This window comes from Ranitomeya imitator, chromosome 5, assembly GCF_032444005.1.
Source record: "Ranitomeya imitator isolate aRanImi1 chromosome 5, aRanImi1.pri, whole genome shotgun sequence".
Taxonomy (NCBI): domain Eukaryota; kingdom Metazoa; phylum Chordata; class Amphibia; order Anura; family Dendrobatidae; genus Ranitomeya; species Ranitomeya imitator.
In genome coordinates this window covers 43,796,524-43,818,446 of record NC_091286.1, presented here as the reverse complement: position 1 = coordinate 43,818,446, position 21,923 = coordinate 43,796,524, and the positions used below count along the sequence as shown (strand labels likewise).

General features: G+C 46.5%; 1 protein-coding gene across 2 annotated transcripts in view; it reads left to right on the top strand.

Moving 5' to 3' along the window:
- PREPL (prolyl endopeptidase like) overlaps positions 1 to 21,923 on the top strand; it is a 45,215-nt gene that overhangs the window by 1,718 nt on the left and 21,574 nt on the right. For both annotated transcript variants that reach the window (XM_069768615.1, XM_069768614.1), the window contains exons 2-8: positions 646 to 935; positions 1,039 to 1,167; positions 2,370 to 2,436; positions 6,620 to 6,823; positions 12,353 to 12,476; positions 18,829 to 19,045; positions 21,270 to 21,455. In XM_069768615.1, coding sequence (XP_069624716.1) covers positions 768 to 935; positions 1,039 to 1,167; positions 2,370 to 2,436; positions 6,620 to 6,823; positions 12,353 to 12,476; positions 18,829 to 19,045; positions 21,270 to 21,455 — 1,095 coding nt within the window. In that variant the 5' untranslated portion in view covers positions 646 to 767. The remainder of the gene's footprint in view (positions 1 to 645; positions 936 to 1,038; positions 1,168 to 2,369; positions 2,437 to 6,619; positions 6,824 to 12,352; positions 12,477 to 18,828; positions 19,046 to 21,269; positions 21,456 to 21,923) is intronic.

Below are 21,923 nucleotides of genomic sequence, written 5' to 3'. Positions count from 1 at the left end.
TTATTCCTCCCGTCAGTCCCGGACTTTGAATCTTAGGGATGTGACTGGTGTGGATTCTGTACATGGTCATTGGCTGTACCCACACCCCATCACTGTCTGACAGCCGGCTCGGCAATAGAGCATGCTGAGCAGTGTATGACTTCACAGCACTGATTGGCAGTTTCCTGTGTACACTCCAAGTGCAGATTTGCTGCACGGCCTGCCATGTGACACCTAGTCCTCTCGTGATAATGTCCTGCTGATAAAACACTGATTGTATTGAAGCTACAGCCTAATACATGATACATCCCTGAAATCCGGTTCTCCGCACCTACATTATGCTGCACTCAGATTAAGTGCACAGACAGAAGGCCATATATCTAGTTCAAGGATCGCGTCACTGTGCACAGACTGGCCCGGCATCTGTCTTCACCTAAGCGTCACAGCGTGATGTATTTCTAGGTGTCAAACTCGGGTCAGTCCGAGGATTGTAATGCAACCCTTGCATGAGAAAATCGGCCGTCTGTCTGCCCCCTAATGTCAGAAACCTGCTGAGTGATTCTCTGTAAGGTCTCATAAATCTGATTTACTTGCAACTGATGATATTTTCTTTTGCACCATCGTTATAAATATTCCCCCACCTTCCCCCTGTTGTCTCTTTCATAGAAAAGAAATCGTTTTGGAAGTCTGCTCCATTAGCTCTACTTATATTCTGCCTACTCAGTAACTGTGTCCTTAGTGCTCCTGTGTCAAGTCCTGGGAGGTGTTGGCCATGAGCGCTTGAAGCAATGAAGCTCAGGTTACTTGTGAGTCCAGCATCATGGCTCCTCTGCACACGTGGGATCCGACATAGAACAACAGAGCAAAAATTATTCTTCACGTCATGGAGCAACGATTGCTCGGAGATCCACAGAGACCGGGCCAGAAGCAGACTGAGGGGCATGAGCTCCTGGCAGGTAAGGGTCTTGCGTTACTGTGTAAGTCTGTGTACTGGTGTTTTCTGTGAATCCTTAAACTGTGAGAATAAACCTTTATTATGTAATGTTTTACTTTACAAAGACCATGTTGGAGTGTGAACGGAAACGTTGGGAGGCCGCCTGTGTGACTTACAAGGATCTAACTACACTGCTGAAAATTCGCTTGGAGGACATGCACCACAAGTATCCCATAAGAAGGGAGCGCCACATGGTGAGCAGGGGGTCACATAGTTATATGAATCCAGCAGTACAATGTTAAAGGGAACCTGTCACCCCGTTTTTTTCAGTAGGAGATAAAAACACCGTTAAATAGGGCCTGAGCTGTGCTTTACAATAGGGTATTTTTTTGTCCCCTGATTCCCTACCTATGCTGCCGAAATTAACTTACAAAAGTGGCCTTTTTCGCCTGTCAATCAGGCTGGTCAGGTCGGATGGGCGTGGTCACAGCGCTGTTTCTCCCCCACATCTTGCTTATGTTCCCGTTGGTGGCGTAGTGCTTCTCGCATGCGCAAGTGCCGAATGCACTGCGCAGCTGTAGAAAAAGAGCGCGCTCGCCGCTATTCAGCAGTTTCTCGGTGGGCGCGGCCATCTTCCTGAGGCCGCGCGTGCGCAGATGGAGTCTCCTGCTTCCCGGGGCTTCAGGAAAATGGCCGCGGGATGCCACATGTGCGCAGATGGACATCGTGGCGGCCATTTTCCTGAAGCCGAGTTCGAATCTCCTGCTTCCCAGGGCTTCAGGAAAATGGCCGCCGCGATGTCCATCTGCGCACGTGCGGCATCCCGCGGCCATTTTCCTGAAGCCCCGGGAAGCAGGAGACTCCATCTGCGCACGCGCGGCCTCAGGAAGATGGCCGCGCCCACCGAGAAACCGCTGAATAGCGGCGAGCGCGCTCTTTTTCTACTACTGAAGAAACGGGGTGACAGGTTCCCTTTAAAGAACATTGCTCAAAAACGGACCGCTTTCTTCTCTTAGCTGCCATAGACTTGAGAGAGATGTTGGCGGAACGTTTAGGAGACCGCTATCTCTCCTTAGTCCCCCATAGAATTCCTACTGCCCCAACATCAATAGTCAGGAGTGAGTTTGGAGACCCCCAAACACATCAGATGGTCACCTGTTTTGCTTGACCTCCATCTAACGTATAGTGGGGCATTTAGAAAATGGCAGCCAGAAAAGATTAAAGTTGTTGGAGGTCCAGACCTAGAAATACAAATTATGGAGGGTCCCCATAAGAATTTTTATTAAAGGAGGTCTCTCTGCCGTTTTGACCCTACAAAACTCTATGGATGACCCAGGCAGGAGACGTGGTACAGCTTAAACGTGCCTTTATGTAGAGCCATGTTCCTTTAATTTATTCTGAGCTTTAACACCAATTTGTTTTATATTTACAATAATGTGGATTTCTTAATTTTCAGATTAAATGCGGAGATTACGTGTATTTCGATGAGGACTCCTGTGTCTATCGTTTTCAGAAAAGCATCGGTAAGGTTGCTCCATTTAGTGATCTAGATATAGAAAATCGACCAGCACAGCTAACATATAATCTCTAGGTTCTATGTGCTCACATTGTAAAACAAAAAAGCAGCATTGTGCTACACCCAGAAATTGAACTGGCTCTGCAAAAGTGGCCAGAAATATCCCCCGTAACCAAACACAAAAACAGACTTCTTTACCTACCACAAAGTGTAATTATATGATGTAACAAAGCATCCCCCTGATGAAGCCACCTGTAACATGGCGAAACACGTGGGGACGTGCAAACCTCCATACTTCCTATAAGGATCTCTGTGATCTTGTATAGTATTTATTTCATGCACTAACCTCACTTTATAGCCGGATGTTGGGTTTCATATTATATGAGTTTGATATATCTGCTTTAATATTTGCATACGCTTTGTTGCATTTCCTAACTGCATTTTATACTGTCTGGTATCTATATATTTATTTTTAGTGTATTTTTCTTAGGTCTGGTGTTTTGTGCAGAGATACTGGGGAAACGTGTAGTAAGCTGCTCCCCCTTAATAAATTTAGCGCATCTTGCAAATGTGCGCCCTCGCCAGTAATGTTACTCCAGCCATGGTCCGGGATACATCTGACATACAAATAGGATTCCAGCATCTGCAGAAAAAGTCAGTGGAAGTAAAACATCATTTATTTGTATCACTGGTTGTGGGATGATTTCCAACATATCAGGAAATGTGATCTTAAAGATTTCTTTGCCACTAAGGGTATGGCAGTGCTTTGGACGCAGCACATATTTGCTGCGTCCAAAGCGCTGTCATCTATTGAACGCCAGTGAATCCACATGTGATCGCTGAATTTTGCGGAATCACCGCGCCCAATACATTGTACGAGAGAAATTTTATCTTGTGGAGACTTGCTTCTCTGCCATATAAATAGACCTGCTGCAGTCTGGAAAGACGCGCCACTTGTCCGTCTCCGCGGCTGAGTCGTGGGCATCTCTGGACACATAGTGGACATGGGATTTCTTTGACATCCCATCCACTATGCTGTAACATCTTTAACTTATCAGGTGCACATACTCTTTTATAAACACAATCCATCTATTACTTAATTTAAACAAAGGCAAGCTATTTCTCAAATATGAGACCATTTTAACCCCTTCACGATATGCGCCGTACTAGTACTGCGCACGTTGTGTCTCCCCCTTTGATGTGGGCTCCGGCGGTGAGCCCACATCAAAGTCGCGACATGTCAGCTGTTTTGTACAGCTGACGTGTGCACGCAGTAGCGGCGGGTGAAATAATGATTCACCCGCCGCTATTAACTTGTTAAATGCTGCTGTCAAACGCTGACAGCGGCATTTAACTACTGCTTGCGGCCGGAAATGAGCGCATCACCGACCCCGTCACATGATCGGGGGTCAGCGATGCATCAGGATGGTAACCATAGAGGTCCTTGAGACCTCTATGGTTACTGATGCCGGCCTGCTGTGAGCGCCACCCTGTGGTCGGCGCTCATAGCCTGCATTTCAGCTACATAGAAGTGATCTGATGAAAAAAAATATGAAAAAATAAAAAAAAGTTTAAATCACCCCCCCCCCTTTCGCCCCATCCCAAAAAAAAAAAAAAAAATCAAACCTACATATTTGGTATCGCCACATTCAGAATCTATCAATAGAAAAAAAAAAAAAGGATTAACCTGATAGCTAAACAGCGTAGCGAGAAAAAAAATTAGAAACACCAGAATTAAATTTTTTTGGTCGCTGTGACATTTCATTAAAATGTAATAACGGGCGATCAAAAGAACGTGTCTGCACAAAAGTGGTATCATTAAAAACGTCATCTCGGTACGCAAAATATAAGCCCTCATCCGACCCCAGATCACGAAAAATGGAGACGCTACAGGTATCGGAAAATGGCTCTTTTTTTTTTTTCCTTCTTCACATAGCACTCGTCCGTAAACAATGGTAGAGTGACCCCGGCCTAATAAAGGATGTCATATTATCCATAGCAGGTTAGTGTCCAGAGGATATAGTAGATCATGACTAGCCCAAGCCGTAGCTAATTCTGAGACTCGCCAGCAGTTAGTGCGCAACACTAAGCGCAATAATAGTAGTAGGGAGGGGTGAAGTGATTTTTCTAACTTCACCTTCATCACCTCATTTAGTGTGGACTACGAGCTATGCTATCGATATTTCAATACCGGTTTTCCCTCTTCTACATCCCGATGATATTTGGCACACTTCTATCTTCTGAAGTCACCTAGATCAGGGGTCCCCAACTCCAGTCCTCAAGGCCCACCAACAGGCCATGTTTTCAGGATTTCCTTAGTATTGCCCAGGTGCTAATTGCATCACCTGCACAGGCAATAATTCCGTCACCTGGGCCATACTAATGAAATCCTGAAAACATGACCTGTTGGTGGGACTGGAGGACTGGAGTTGGGAACACTGCCATAGAGCAATTTCCTTCTGCAATATCCTTTCACAAAGTCTTTTTCACTAACAGACTGTTTCCATACGTCATGTTTGTCGAGCAAAGGTTCTTTTTAAATGCGGATTGTCAAAGTGCAGCCTTTGCAGAGTACTGAAAAAAAAAAAAATTTTTAACTTTTCCAGATTCACCTACAATGTGGCGTCATCTATGACCTGTAATACTGTGCATGGTATTTATCTGGTAGAATGCCGCTAGACCTGTGCTATGCAATATGTAGGTTGCATGACCTGTAAACCCGAAACCAGAGTAGCGGAACATATACACGATGCCATTCCCAACCCCTTAGAGACAAACGCTCCATGTCAGGAGTATTCAGACATTTTCTGGATAAACATCCGTGTGACGCCACTAACCTGACGGTCACGGGCATAGAAAAGGTTAATCCGACCTTATATATCTATATTAACATTACAATAAGATCTATGTTATATTTTTTGCAATTTATAAGAGGGTTTTTTTTTTTAAGTTAATTTGCTTTGTTTGATATCCTATGTTTGTGATAACGAGAATTTGCTGCAGTTTTATTTTTCTTCCTTTTTTTTTTAATTTTTTTTTTATATTGCCTATGAGAACTATACAGGGTTAATCTTTTCCATGAGTATTTTTACAGGGCGTATCTTGACACTTATTGGCTTTTCGTTTTTCAGGGTTTTATATAAATTTTCATCTAGATGAGACATACTTGGTGAAGACTAAGAGCGGTTAGCCCAAAATGCGTCGCCGTAGTCTCCCCAATTTCCATTTTCCATCATATTTTTAATTCTCTCTTGTTTTTCAATGTTACAAATAAATGCGATGATGTAATTCCATTCACTAATTTTTTTTTGCAGATGCTGGAATCATTTCATTTTTATTCGTTGTGTATAGGCTGCGTTCCCACAATGAGCTCTTGGTGCCTTATGTTTCATAATTTCTGCACCTATTGTTTAAATTAGGTTACTTGCATTTTTTTAACTTGTGTTTTTGACTCTTTTGTCTGTCTGGTGTGTCATGATTTAAATAAAACTGCTTTGTTTTTGACATTTTGTGAAAATTTTTTTTTTTTTTTTTTTTTTTTTTTTGTTTTCTTTGTCACACTTTGGATGTGGATCACATGCTTTTTTTTTATGCATTTCCATTGTGGAAACTCGCTAAAAGTGTGTGTGGTTTTTTTTTAATATATATTTTTAATATAAATTTTATGGGGAAAATCGACACAAAAAACTCAGCAAGACAAATTGATATGTTGCAATTTGAAAACACACCGTGGGTCAGTTTATGTATCGTGAAAAAGAAGCAGAGTGGACATGAGATTTATGTAAATCCCATCCACTTTGCTGGAACTGTAAAACCTTGTGTTTTTGGTGCAGCAAAACGCACAGCATCAAAAAAAAGCACCAAAAGCTCATTTGTGTGAACGTAGCCTTATTGCCTTGAAGCTGATCTGGAGCCTCCTTGCACCGCACCCCAATCACGTTATGTCCCGTATCTTCCTCTCACTCCAGCTAAAGCAACTTTGACAGAGCTGGCCTGGACTGTAATAAAAGCAACAAAATTTCGAAAATTTCAAGATGTTTTATGCCAGAATTCTGGTAAAGAAAAAAAAAAAAACATTGAAGAACCATGCCCCAGATATTTTTACATTCGACACTCCCACCCCACCCCTAAACCTCTGAAAGGGCATTATCATTCATTTAGGATGTCCATTTTTCATGCTTTACTTGCAGGAGAAGATGGCATAGAGACATTGTTCAGTCCTGGAGATGCTTGGTTTCAGGATTATGTAATTCAGCGCATCCGGGTTTCTCCAGCTCAGACTTATTTGGCTGTTACACTAAAAGGCTTGGATCGTGAAGAGTCTACTTGTGTAGTGGTGAGAATGGAGGGACAACCACAGATAGTATGCAGCATACCCAATGTGTTTAGTTGCGGTAAGTGAAAGAGCCATGAGTACGACACTCACGCTAACGTTCTGTAGATACTGGCGTGGCCAATATAAGCCGGCGTCAGATATTCTATTACTTACATTGCGTGGATATGTCGGCAGACATGTTACATTCTGTTTTTCAGTCACCCATGACAGAACCACGATAGAGAAGGGATCCGCCCTTCAAGATAAAAAAGCGGCTCCTCTCTTCGCATCAGTTGGTTTCCTGTCCTTGATAGCGAAACCCTCAGTAAAGCCTCATAGTGGACACTTTCAGGATGAAATGGACCTCAGGACTATTCTATGCCTTTTCTCTGATCTGTCTCATCCCGGCTGTCTTTAGGGAGATCCGAGAAGACAGTGAGGGTCGTCCTGATAGCTCCCTTTTGGTCAAAGAGGCCGTGGTTCTATTGGCTGAGGACCCGTAGGTCCTTCCGGAGGATCAGTATCTTCTGTCCCAGGGGCCTTTTCTACATCCTCAGATGTCCATGCTGCATTTAACAGCCTGGAATTTGAGAGGTCCATTTTAGAGAAGGGTTTCTCTGCTAGATTAATTTCTACCCTGCTTGATAGCAGGAAACTGGTGACCACTAAAATCTGTGGGAGGACTTGGAGAACTTTCCCTTCCTTTTCAGGGACATAACCGGGGGGGAGGGGGGCTCCTGTTACATCTATACTAGAGTTCCTCCAGAAAGGGCTAGAATTAAGGTACCTTCACACATAACGATTTCGTTAACGAAATCGTTATGCGTGACAGCGACCAACGATCAGACCCCTGCTGGGAGATCGTTTTTCGCTGGGAATGATCAGAACCTTTTTTTTTTTTTTTTGGTCGCTGATCACCCGCTGTCATCGCTGGATTGGCGTGTGTGACGCCGATCCAGCCATGTGTTCACTGGTAACCACGGTAAATATCGGGTTACTAAGCGCAGGGCCGCGCTTAGTAACCCGATGTTTACCCTGGTTACCATTGTAAAAGTTAAAAAAACAAACACTACTTATTCACATTCCGGTGTCTGTCACGTACCCCAGCGTCGGCTTCCCTGCACTGTGTCAGCGCCGGCCGGCCGTAAAGCAGAGCACAGCGGTGATGTCACCGCTGTGCTTTACGGCCGGCGCTGACACAGTGCAGGGAAGCTGACGGCGGGGGACGTGACAGACACCGGAATGTGAGTATGTAGTGTTTTTTTTTTTTTTTTTTGTTTGTTTTTTTAACTTTTACAATGGTAACCAGGGTAAACATCGGGTTACTAAGCGCGGCCCTTCGCTTAGTAACCCGATATTTACCGTGGTTACCAGTGAACACATCGCTGGATCGGCGTCACACGCGCCGATCCAGCAATAACAGCGGGTGATCAGCGACCAAAAAAAAGGTCCTGATCATTCCCAGCGGCCCTGCGCTTAGTAACCCGATGTTTACCCTGGTTACCCGGGGACTTCGGCATCGTTGGTCGCTGTGTGACAGCTCTCCAGCGACCACACAACGACGAAACAGCGACGCTGCAGCGATCGGCATCGTTGTCTATATCGCTGCAGCGTCGCTAAATGTGACGGTACCTTTAGACTTCTCTGTGAGGACCCTTAAGGTTCTGGTCTCGGCCCTGGGGGCGCTGTATAACTGAGACCATGCGGGCAATAGATGGGTCTCCAGGTTTATTAAGGCCTGTAGAAGAGCAAAGTCGGTGCCTACGTGTAGAACCCCTCCATGGGATATGAATTTAGTGTTAAATGTGCTGACAGAGAGCCCTTTGAAGCCGTTGCATTCGGTCTCAAAAGATTCTCACTAAAAAACATCCCTACTGGTGGCACTTACTTCAGCCCGCAGGATTAGCAACATACACACTTTATCAGCGGATCATCCTTAAGGTACCATCACACATAACAATATCGTTAACGATATCGTTGCAACGTCACGCTTTTGGTGACGTAGCAACGATCCCGCTAAGGATCTCGTTATGTGTGACAGCGACCAACGATCAGGCCCCTGCTGGGAGATCACTGGTCGTTGGGGAATGATCAGGACCATTTTTTGGTCGTTGATCACCCGCTGTCATCACTGGATCGGCGTGTGTGACGCCGATCCAGCGATGTGTTCACTTGTAACCAGGGTAAATATTGGGTTACTAAGCGCAGGGCCGCGCTTAGTAACCCGATATTTACCCTGGTTACCATTGTAAAAGTTAAAAAAAAAAAAAACACTACATACTCACATTCTGATGTCTGTCTCGTCCCCCGGCGTCACTGCTGTGCTCTGCTTTACGGCCGGCGCTGACAGTCAGTGCAGGGAAACTCTCGGCAGCAGCGCGTGCATTAGCAGCGCTCTTGCCGAAAGCAGTTTTAACCCTGTGGACGCCAGCGGGGGACATGACAGACATCAGAATGTGAGTATGTAGTGCGTTTTTTTTTTTTTTTTTTTTTTTTTTTTTTTTTTACAATGTTAACCAGGGTAAATATCGGGTTACTAAGTGCGGCTCTGCACTTAGTAACCCGATGGTTACCCGGGTGCTGCAGGGGGTCTTCGGCATCGTTGAAGACCGTTTCAACGATGCCGAAGTCTTTCCCCTGATCGTTGGTCGCTGGAGAGAGCTGTCTGTGTGACAGCTCCCCAGCGACCACACAACGACTTACCAACAATCACGGCCAGGTCGTATCGCTGGTCATGATTGTTGGTAAGTCATTTAGTGTGAAGGTACCTTTACGCTCAGATCATGGAAGATAGGCTGATTAAGATGAGACCCAGCATATCTCCCTAACCTGGTTACCAGATTTCATAGGACTCTGGAGATAGTATTGCCATCCTTTTGTTCCAATCCCAGCAATCAGAAGGAGGAGAGGCTACACACCCTTGATGTCAGGAGGTGCTTACTGCAGTATCTAGAGATGACAGAACCCTGGAAGGAAGCAAAGGGCCCTATTTTTATCTTTCCAAGGAGCTAGGAAGGGCTTTAGAATGTCTAAATGGACCTTAACGAGATGGGTTAGAGAGGCCATCAAGCTAGCCTATGTTAATGCAGCCAGGGCCATTCCTGAAGGTCTAAAGGCCTATTCCACAAAAGCTGTGGCTGCATCCTGGGTGGCGAAAGCAGACACCTCCATCAACCAGATCTGTAAGGCGACAACATGGTCCTCTCCGTCCACCTTCTTTAAGCACTACAGGCTGGAACTATTGGCCTTCTCTGACCTCACGTTCAGGAGAAGGGTTCTACAGGCTGTGGTCCCGCCCTAAGAACATAAGTCTCTGTAATTCTCTCGTGGTGCCTTCATGGGTGACTGAAAAACACGACTATTACTTACCGGTAATGTGGTGTTTTGTAACCCATAACGGCACCCTTATATTCCCTCCCTATCTAATCACTCTTTCTCCTTCGCCTCATTGGGGGACACAGACCGGGGATGTATGCTGCTGCTGCCACCGGGAGGCTGACACTAAGTGATACAGAGAAAGTTCGCTCCTCCCCTACAGTATACACCCTCCTGCTGGCTCTCAGAGAACTAGTTCATGCTTAGTGTCTGTAGGAGGCACACTGGGGTCTCTTATTCAGACCATGCTTTTTTTTTATTTTTTTTCCCCCTTGTCAACAATTCCGGCTCTTCGCCATTCAGGTACAGCTTTTCAGTTCAGGGTTTTGTCTATAGGCCTTGTCACCGCTCACAGAGTGATTCTCAAGGGTCATGGTGGCTGTCGTGTCCATCTTTCACTCTGGGGATGTGGTCGTCCAGCTCTACCTGGACGACTCTATATTATCAAGGGACCGTCCTTCCAGGACTGTGCTGAGTCTGTCTGTATTAGTATTACTTGCAACACCTTGTCGCCTGGGCTGGCTGATAAACTTTAAGCAAGTCTTCCCATTTCCAGCCCAGCAGATATCCCTTTTGCAGATGATCCTGGACATCTCTAGAGGATTGGTGGCCCCCAACAGAGAGCTTGCGCTCTTTCTCTCGTTCCCTCATTCCATCCGATTGGCTATGAGGGTTCTGGGGAAAATGGTGGCGGCAATGGGAGCAGTCCCCTTCGCTCTGCTTATCTCTGCGGATCACACTTGGGGGGACTCTGAGCTCCTCCATCATCCAGGGGAGATCCTGTCTTCTGGTTTAACTGTTAGTAGTGACTACTGATTCCAGCCTTCTAGGCTGGGGAGACATCAACATAGTGCTCAAAGCTGCTGGTCTACTCTCAGAACTCCTGATCAATGCTTCCGGAGATGCGAGCGATAAGGCTAGTCCTATAGCAGTTCCACTGTCTTCTGGCGGGTCACCGCATCTAAATTCATTCAGATAGCGCCGTGGCGTACATCGATCTTCAGGAGGGTACCCACGGCCATGGCTGAGGTCGCTCTCATTCTCCGATGAGCAGATCAATCACTCGGTGATCTCGGCGGTGCAAGAAAACTGGGCGGCAGACTCCCTTAGCTGCCAGAGTCTGGCCTCCGGCAAGAGCGTACTTCTTCCGGAAGTCTTCCAACAGATTTGCCTTCGCTGGATGGTGTCTGGACTTAATGCCAAAGTACTAGAGTCCATAGCTCAGTCTCGAGATCCAAAAGCCATCGCTGTGCATGCTCTGGTTCTTCCATGGTACCAGTTCCGCTTCCCCTCTTCCGTTACTTCAGAGTGTCTTAGGAACGGAAGGACTCCCAGTGCTCCTGTGCGATCTGGTCTGACCACCTGTCAGGTGTGGTTTGCGGAGCTAGTACAATTCATCACCGTCTTTTTCTGGCGGTTGTCAGATCGTCCAGTTCGGTTCTCCAGGATCCATTTCACTTGGGGTAGGCGTCAGACTTCTGCAGATGAGTCTGGGCAGATGGGCTCTGCAGGCCGCGGTAACGCACTTTTCAGGTAGCAGTTACACAGGGCCTGATCTGTTGTCCCCACCTAGGGACTGCTTTGGGACGTCCCATGGTTTGTGTCCCCCAATGAGGCAAAGGAGAAAGATTTTTTTTCTTCGAGCCATTCATTGGGGGACACAGCTCCCACCCTGTTACTAGCTTGTGCTTGTTCTATAATTTGACATGTTATACTCTTTTGTTATTGATCTCCTACTGCTTTTGCACTGAACTGGTTCTCTGAGGGCCATCAGGAGGGTGTATACTGCAGGGGAGGAGCTAACTTTCTTCGTATTACTTAGTGTCAGCCTCCTGGTGGCCGCAGCACCCACAGTCCTGTGTCCCCCAATGAATGGCTCGGAGAAAAGGATTTTACGGTGAGTACACAAAAATCCCTATTTTTGGCTCGGTGAGTCTTCATTTTCATTCACTCCCTTTGGGTTTTGGTGGTTATTAATGAATAAGGATATAGATATGATTTATGTGTATACACTAACCTGGGAGTTTCCTCTCGTGCTCTGTAAACCATCTGATGCGGAGAGGAGTCACACTTTTTTATCTTGAAGGTTTCCGGTCTTTGAAGGGCGGATCCCCTCTCTCCCGTGGTGCCATCATGGGTTACGAAAAAACACATTGCCGGTAAGTAATATCAGTGTTTTGCATTGACTAATGGTGCACGTTATTGACGTCTCATTCCCTGGTCCTCTCTACAGAGTGGATTGCAGACAGTGTCCTGTTTCACACCAGGCAGGATAATCTCCAGTGTCGTTCTGTGTATGCAACCGAATTTAGTGGCGAGAACAGCACCAGACTGGTTTACCACGAGAAGGATCCCAGGTAATTGGAGGAGAACCTTACTGAAGGGATAAAATAATAAGTCGTAGCCATTCTTTCCTTTTCTTCATTGCTGTTTTGGTTCATTTTACATTTAAAACTGAAAAATATGAGTAAAGTTTAGTCATGTCTGTCTTAATTGCTTCATTGGGGAACACAGGTAACCATGGGTGTATGTCACTAGGAGGCAAAAACAAGTTAGCTCCTCCTCAACAGTGTACACCCACCGACTGGCACAAAGCATGTCAGTAGGAGGCTGACCAGGGTCTGATCCCAGATCCGTCATTTTCTACTTGGGTCACCTTGTTGTTTTGAATTCATCTTTTCCCTTTTTGTTTATCAGGTTCTTCTCTTCAGGGTAACGGAGTGTAACGTCTCACCCTGTTTTCAAGGAAAATAAGCGACCGAGAGAACAGTGTGCTGCCGTCCACATCATACCCTCTCTGGTCTGTGGGGCAGGACCTTACCCACTGACACTTGTCTCACATGTCTCAAGGTGGTTCGAGATGGTTGATCCTCGCCTATTCCCCACCACAGCCCTCTACTCGTAGCGGGTTGGCAGGAAAACTGGTCATTTTCTCAGTGATCCTCCTTCCTCAGTGATGGCACCATGTGGGACCACGACTGTGCAGGAAGGAGGATGCCTTTTTCCAGTGACCTCCTCCCCCTCCTGACCTGAAGGCTCCTGATGCCGTCCTCTGGATGGAGAAGTCAGGACCTCAACCAGTACCGGTATTGTCCCTCTTTCTCCATAGTCCCTCTTCAAGGCGGCAGGAGGCATCAGTAAAGATGGAGAACCCAGCTCCTCTGCTCTTTCATCGCGATTTCAGACACATTGAAAACTACATAAATTTAATCCCCGCCTTTCTAAAGCTTCCACTCTTTGTTCATAGCCCCCATTCCCCTTGATCACCAGCCAATCGGCACAATCTTTCGCTTCCATGGGAGCGCTTGTTTCATTCTTCTTTGGCCTTGCTCACGCCCGCCTCATGTGCGCCAGCATGCTTTCCTTCCTATGTGAGCACTTGTTTCATTTCCCAACTTGGGCTTTCAGCTCGCCTTGTCTAGTTTTTATTTCTTACTCTGGTTCCAGCGGTGTTACATTTCCAGCTGCGGCTCCATGGCGTGGTGTTGTGTTTTTTTTTTTCCCTCCCTCCCACACTGTCATCCACTATGCCTGTGCCCTCCTCCAAAAAAAAAAAAAAAAGTGGCCCACAGATCAGGCCTTGGCTTTCTGCCTAAATTGCAGCCCATCCACCATGCAAGCCTCCCACTGCTCGGGATGAGAGCACACCCCCTCCCCTGTAGTGGGTTGTTGATATTTTTCAATCAGTAACTGACCTAAGGGTACCGTCACACAGTGCAATTTTCATCGCTACGACGGTACGATCCGTGACGCTCCAGCATCGTAACAATATCGCTCCAGCGTCGTAGACTGCTGTCACACTTTGCAATCTACGACGCTGGAGCGATAATTTCATGACGTATGTGCGATGTAGAAGCTGTTGGTTACTATGCGCACATCGTATACGATATATGTTACACCATGCGATCATGCCGCCACAGCGGGACACTAGACGACGAAAGAAAGTTTCAAACGATCTGCTACGACGTACGATTCTCAGCGGGGTCCCTGATCGCAGGAGCGTGTCAGACACTGCGATATCGTAACTATATCGTTCGAACGTCACAAATCGTGCCGTCGTAGCGATCAAAATTGCACTGTGTGACGGTACCCTAACAAAGGTGTTCTAGTCCCTGCTACAGGTCCTTGAATGTTTACCTAACCTTTCAGCCGCCACCAGTGCTCTGATTGATCGTTTCTCAGAACAAATCGCAGGCACCCACTCAACAGCCTCAGCATGGCAGATCAAAGATAAGGTCTTAGAAGCAGGCACATTCCAATTACTTGTCTGGTTACCTTCTCCTTCCACATCCTCCTGGATGCCCTCAGTTTCTGACTCCTCCTCCCCTGAGGTGGCCACGGGGTCCGACCTTGATTCCGAGTCAGAATCTGATCCTGACGAGAACCGAACTCCAGGATATGGTTGACAGTTTCATATCTGCCATCATCAGACCCTTCAGATTAAGAAGGAGGCGTGTCTTTCCCCGGATCACTCTCTTTCAAAAAGGCAAAACTTCCTCCCTCGGTGTTTTCCAACTACAAGGAATTTGAGGGAATCTTTACAAAACACTGTGAGACCCTGGAAAAGCGCTTCCCAGGAAGAAAGCTATTGGATATTTTTATATTCTTTTGGTCCTGATCTCCTTAGCAAGTGGGTAGAATCCCTGGCTGTGGACCCACCAGTCTCACTCCTCTCCACTAAACCGGTCTTGTCACCCCCTGATGGTTCCTCTCTCAATGACTCCACTGACAGACTGAGGCCCTAGCCAAGGATGCCTATGTGGCTGCGTATTCCTCTCTGTGTCCTGTCTTTGCTTCCACATGGGTAGCCAAGTCTTTCTGCCTGGCCAAAACTCCTTTGGCATGGCATCTTATCAGCAGCCACTCCAGACCAACTGGCTGATCTTGAAGACCAGATTTCCAACACAGGTAAATATTTGCTAGCCGCTGCCAGCTGTCCCACACATGTTACTAGCAATATTTTATCCTTACACAGAATTCTCTGGCTCAAGGTCTGGAATGTGGACCTGGCTTCCAAAAACTCCCTTACAAATTTCCCCTTAAAAGGATCATAACTCTTTGAGTTTAAGCTGAACCATCTCATCTCGGATGCTACTGGCGGTAAGAGTGTCTCTCTTCCCCAGCCTAAGCCTAAATGTCCATTCACCAGGAGACATCCTATTAAGTTTCTCCCCTTTTGTCACTTCTAATCCCCTGGGACCTCCTTTCAGCGAGAACGGTCTCTTGCCCAGTGAGAGAAGACAGCTGCCCTTCAAATCTGCCTCATCAATGAGCACAAAGGGTCGCTCTACCAAGCCCTCAGGGTCCTGATCCAATAGATTCTCTTCCGCATGATGGGTCACCACCACCTGGGAATCCTCAGGGTGGTTGGTCGTCTTCTTTACCAGCATGCGTGGCTCTCCATAGTTGACGATGCCTGGGTCAGGCAGATCGTTACCACAGGCTGCAAGATTGAATTTTCTTCCCTCCCATGCAGACATTTTTGTCCTGCGCCTCCAAGGGTTTCTTCTCAAGTCCCCTGGTTTCTTTCAAATCATAGCCTCTCTCCTCTGGTCAGGTGTCACCGTAACTGTAGCCTCTCAAGAACTCTTCTCGTGTTTCTATTCCAACCTCTTCTTAGTTCCAAAGAAGGACTTCTCACTCTGTGGGATCCTGGGTCACAAGCTACTAAAACGGCGGGTACGCCTCCATTTCAGGATGGAATCCCACCGCTCAGTGATTTGCCTCAATGGAACCCGAGGAGTTTCCCTGCTCAGTGGACATCCAGGATGCTCATCTCCACTTTCCGATTTGCGTAACGCAACAGAGGTTTCTCTGCTTAGCGGTCCAGGGAGAGCCTTACCAGTTCACTTCGGACTGGCCTCTGCCCCCAGAGTGTTTACGAAGATTATGGTGGACGTCATGGATATTTTTGACTCCAAGGGGGAAGGTAATCATCCTCTATCTAGATGACCTCCTGACCAAGGGCCCATCCTTCAGAGACTGTTGCCAAAGTCTTCAGATCACACTAAACGCTGTTAACCATCTAGACTGGATAGTCAACACTGCAAAATCGTCTCTGATCCTGGGCCAGCGCCTAGTTTTAATAGGCATGTTTTTGGATACTGCTCGCGCCAGAATCCTTTTTTCAGAGAAGATCTCTGCACTCCGCCTGGGGATTCCTTCTCTAAGGCTAGGTTCACATTTGCGGTTGAGTCCGCAACTTTTCGTACGCAACCGCAAAACGCATGCAAACACAACACTTCATTTTTTTATCCGCATCAACTTATGCATGACGGATAAAAAAACGCAATGTTTGCATGCGTTTGCGTTATTTATGCGCATGCGTTTGATAGGAAAAATGGGGTTTCTGTATATAGACCCTTGTGCAAATGCAAGCGAACGCATGTCCTTGCCTTCTCATAGACTGTAATGCGTTTATTTGACACACTCCTTCCGCAAGCGTCCGCATGCGAATGGAGGCGGAAATTTGCAGCCACAAAAATTCTAACGTGGGGCGTCCGCTGCGCCCAGCTGCAGACTGCGAAAATATGCATGCGTAAGCAAATTGGGGGAACGCATGCACCTGCGTCTACAATGTTTAAAGATATGAAATGAAGACGCATGCGGATGTATGCGTCAAACGCTGCGGACACAACCGCAAATGTGAAACCAGCCTTAGAAACCCATCCCCACTCTCTTTGACTTTGCTTGAGCGTTCTAGTGAAGATGACTGCCGTCCCTTTTGCATAGTTCCATACCCGTTCCCTCCAACTGGCCCTCCTGTCAGTCTGGGTTAAAAGGATCACTTCTCTGGATTGCCCCATACTCTTGCCTCTCCCAGTGAAGCAGTCATTGGCATGGCGGTGTCTCTCCCCTTCCATTTGGCACAGGAGATCATTCCTTCCCCTCCACTGGCAAGTTCTCACGATGGATGCCGGTCTCCTCAGATGGGGGGGGCAGTCTTCCTTCGACACAGTCCAGCTACCCTGGACTATCGGGAAACCTATCTTCCCATCAACCATTTGGAAATTGGGGCTATTTACCTCTCTCTCCTCCACTGGCAGGACATTCTAGCTGTACAACCAGTTCTCATACAATCCGACCTTGAGGTCATGGCGTACATAAACCACCAGAATGGGGCATGCAAAGAGTCCATCCTGTTTAGAGGGCTCACGGATTCTGGCAATGGGCAGAGAGGCACGTGCCGACAATATCAGCAGTACACGTTCCAGGTGCGAACAACTGGGCCACCGACTTCCTAAGTTGTCAGGGACTCTCCTCGGGCGAGTGGTTCCTCAACCCCTCTCTGTTAGATTAGATCTGTCAGAGGTGGGGCTCTCCCGACGTCGATCTGATGGTGTCTCAGATGAGTCGCGAGGTCCCTCATTTTGTGGCCAGGTCTCGTGACACCCAGTCAGTTTAGGACCCCTTGGACATTCCAAGGTCTTTTTCAACTTCCATACTTTTTCCCACCGTTTCCCCTGAACCCCAGACTCCTCTAAAAGATCAGTTCTGTTTCAACGGAATTTGGCCCCTCGTCCGTTCACTAAGCGCCACCATATCGTCCCCCCTGTGGACCTGTGGGAGCTTAACCTAGTTTTAAGCGTCCTTCAGGGATCTCGCTTTAAACCAATTCTGGACATTGTGTCTTCCTTTCTCTCCTGGAAGGTGGCCTTTTTGGTTGTGATCACTTCCAACTCAGAATTAGCAGCTCTTTCCTCGTTCTCTACCAGGAAAAGTGGTCCTACAGCCAGTTCCTTCATTCTTGCCTAAGGTAGTCTCTCCTTTCCATATCAGTGAGAATATTGTCCTTCCTTTCTTCTGTCAGTGCCCTGCCCATCCCCTGGAAAGGTCTCTCCACAAGCTAGACCTAGATGGAGCCTTGCGTCTCTACCTCTCAAGGATACCATTCTTCAGACGTTTGAATGCCTTAGTCATTCCTGAGAGTCGACGTAAGAGACTTGGATACAGGTAGTCTATCTCCCGCTGGATCTGCTCGGTTATATTGGAGGCTTGTCAGGTTAAGAATAGACCACTCTCCCGTGTGGTGGGGGACCTCGTCGGCCGTTCGCCACCAGGCCTCTGCAACCCAGATTTGCAAGGCAAATGGTCATCCCTTCTTATATTTGCAAGATTCTGCAATGTACATGCTTATGCCTCTGCTGATGCTGGCCTAGTTAGAAAGGTGCTGCAAGCAACGGTCACCCTACCTGATGTGAAGACGACAGTCTGTTCCCTCCTTTGGCACTGCTTTAGGATGTCACATGGATACTTGTGTCCCCTAATGAAGTGATAAAGGAGGGTCTTTGATACTCAAAGTAAAATCTTTCTTGGAGCCTTCTTTCGGGCACACAGTACCTACCCTTGTTTTGTGCCTATGTTGGCCCTGAATGCGCCGGTAGGGCCTGTATATTGTTGCTTCTCCTACTGCTTTTTCACGAACTGATGAGCTTTGGGCCAGGGGGAGCTAACTTTTTCTGCCTAGTGTCAGCGTACTAGCGACCGCAGCATACACCCCTGGTTACTTGTGTCCCCTAATGAAGGCTCCAAGAAAGAGAGATTTTACAGGGATTACCAAAACTCCTTATTTTTCCTCCTCTTTCCTGTAACGCGACTGTCTGCAGCAGGAGCCTCTCCCCTCTGCAAAAAAAAAGTCTCTTTGGAACGGATAATCAGGAGATTAACTTTTTTACCATAAGCACTTCTCTTTTTCTACCTTTTTTTTAGGTTTTTTGTAGACCTATATATCACCAGAGACCACCACTTTCTCACCATTAATTGTAATAGTAAAACGTCTTCTGAGGTCTGGCTTATTGACTCTAGCGCCCCTTTCAAACCCCCCGTCCTGGTGCAGACAAGACTGCCTGGTGTCATTTATCACGTGGAGCACAAAAAAGGCTTTCTCTATATACTCACAACATACGGAGAACCGGCAGAGTACAAGGTAATTTCTGTCTGCAAAACAGGTATAGCAAAATAATTCAGAAAGGCACTAATATGCAGGTTATGATGGGGGGGGTATACCTGGGGTCACTTATGATGATGCATTCATTGGGGGGAAGGGCCCAACATTGGAAAATTACACCCGTGACTTGACACTTAAAAGGTTTATTCCCATCTTCATAGATGGATATTATCGGATAGTCATGAGTAAGACTGCCTAGTGCATTCGAACCACGTCGACTGGGTCATGTCGACAATGTACATTTTTCTTTTGTATGCGCTATAATTTCTTTTGAAAAAGAAAAGGAAAATCCAGTCCTGTTGAGCCGGACTCCAATGTTTTTTCTTATTCTCGGATAGACCTCGTAAATACACTTAACATTTGCAATTTACTCCTTTTTACAATTTACATCTCTTGAGATATTGACAGTTTTCAATTGTTTATATCTTGTTGTCTAGGAGAGCAACCCCCCCCCCCTTTCCGCTGCAGTCTAGCGTGTAAGCATTGCTTTAAAGCTTGGCAGGATTAGGAGGCACCCAAGCGCTCCATCAATCCTGGTCAGCTTCATAACAGTGCTCACAAGCTCAATAGAAAAGAGGTGGTGGTGGTCGGTCTCCTAGGCAACAAACTGTAAACAAGTGTTAATATCGATAGAACGGATGAAAATTTTAATAAGCAGTAAATTGCAAAAGTGATTGAATTTACAAGCTCTGACAGTAATCCTTTATGAAAATGGGAATAACCTCTTTAAAGGGGGGCCGATCAGCAAGTCACACATAGGGAGAACAACCACGAGGGTATGATAAATCATCTATATTAACCCCTTCATGACCTTGGGATTTTTCGTTTTTCCGTGTTCGTTTTTCACTCCCCTCCTTCCCAGAGCCATAACTTTTTTTATTTTTCCGTCAATTTGGCCATGTGAGGGCTTATTTTTTGCGGGATGAGTTATACTTTTGAACGACATCATTGGTTTTAGCATGTCGTGTACTAGAAAACGGGAAAAAAATTCCAAGTGCGGTGAAATTGCAAAAAAAGTGCAATCCCACACTGGTTTTTTGTTTGGCTTTTTTGCTAGGTTCACTAAATGCTAAAACTGACCGGACATTATGATTCTCCAGGTCAGTACGAGTTCATAGAGACCTAACATGACTAAATTATTTTTTTATCTAAGTGGTGAAAAAAAATTCCAAACTTTGCTAAAGAAAAAAAAAAAATTGCGCCATTTTCCGATACTCGTAGCGTCTCCATTTTTCATGATCTGGGGTCAATTGAGGGCTTATTTTTTGCGTGCCGAGATGACGTTTTTAATGATAGCATTTTGGTGCGGATACGTTCTTTTGATCGCCCGTTATTGCATTTTAATGCAATGTCGCGGCGACCTAAAAAACGTAATTCTGGCATTTCGAATTTTTTTCTCGCTACGCCGTTAAGCGATCAGGTTAATGCTTTTTTTTTTTAATTGATCGGGCGATTCTGAGCGCTGCGATACCAAATATGTGTAGATTTGATTTTTTTTTTAAATTGATTTATTTTGATTGGGGCGAAAGGGGGGTGATTTAAACTTTTATATATTTTTTTTTTTTTTTTTCACATTTTTTTTAAACTTTTTTTTTTTTTTACTTTTGCCATGCTTCAATAGCCTCCATGGGAGGCTAGAAGCAGGCACAACTCGATCGCCCTGCTACATAGCAGCGATCTGCTGATCGCTGCTATGTAGCAGAAATGGAGGTGTGCTGTGAGCGCCGACCACAGGGTGGCGCTCACAGCCACCGGCGATCAGTAACCATAGAGGTCTCTAGGACCTCTATGGTTACCATCCTGACGCATCGCCAACCCCCGATCATGTGACAGGGGTCGGCGATGACGTCATTTCCGGCCGCCCGGCCGGAAGCGGTAGTTAAATGCCGCTGTCTGCGATTGACAGCGGCATTTAACTAGTTAATAGCTGCGGGCAGATCGCGATTCTGCCCGCGCCTATTACAGGCACATGTCAGCTGTTCAAAACAGCTGACATGTCCTGGCTTTGATGCGGGCTCACCGCGGAGCCCTGCATCAAAGCAGGGGATCTGACCTCGGACGTACTATCCCGTCCGAGGTCAGAAAGGGGTTAAAAATGTATAAAAGCGAAGAAGAATAAAACAGTTGAAGGAATTGCTCTGAATAGATCCATGTGTCACTGCTGCTGTGTCCGGACATCTAACCTCAGACGTCTCCATTGCAGCTCATGAAGGCTCCGCTGCACAGTGGTATACAGCACTGGACGCCCATATACCAGTTACCTGCAGATTCCCGGCTGTTGGACATGGAGATGTTGGAGGATCATTGTGTCATGTTCCTAAGACAGAACACTGAGCTGCACGTGGCCGTGACTTCCCTCTCCGGAGAGACGGTTCCTCGCTCTGTAAAGGTGCGCTCTCTCCTATAACCAGGACAGATTACCAATGCACTAGGCAGGGTGCAGCAGACCCCCATGATAAAGGCGGGGGGCGGCATGGGTGCAAAATACTGATGGAGCAACCACTCACAAGCCTTCCAATTCATGGAGGCGGTGGCTGTGTAATATTAAACATGCGCACAGATGGAGCTTACATAGGACGCCAGTCACACAGGTACATCCTATTAGTGACCCCATACTATTAGATCAGGCGGGCTGCCCAGCACTATATAAGTGCACCCCACAAGAGACCCCAGTTCTCCCAACCAACACTAAAGGGCCTGGCTGCATCCTGCATAAAAATGTGCAATTAAAAGATGAAAAATAATGAGGTATTGGTCGATATTTTAGCCAAAGTATTCAAACTCGCAACCTGCGTCAAGGATCCTCATACTTACAAGTCCTAACACTAAAATGCGTTGTATCCAGGACTCTTCAGCT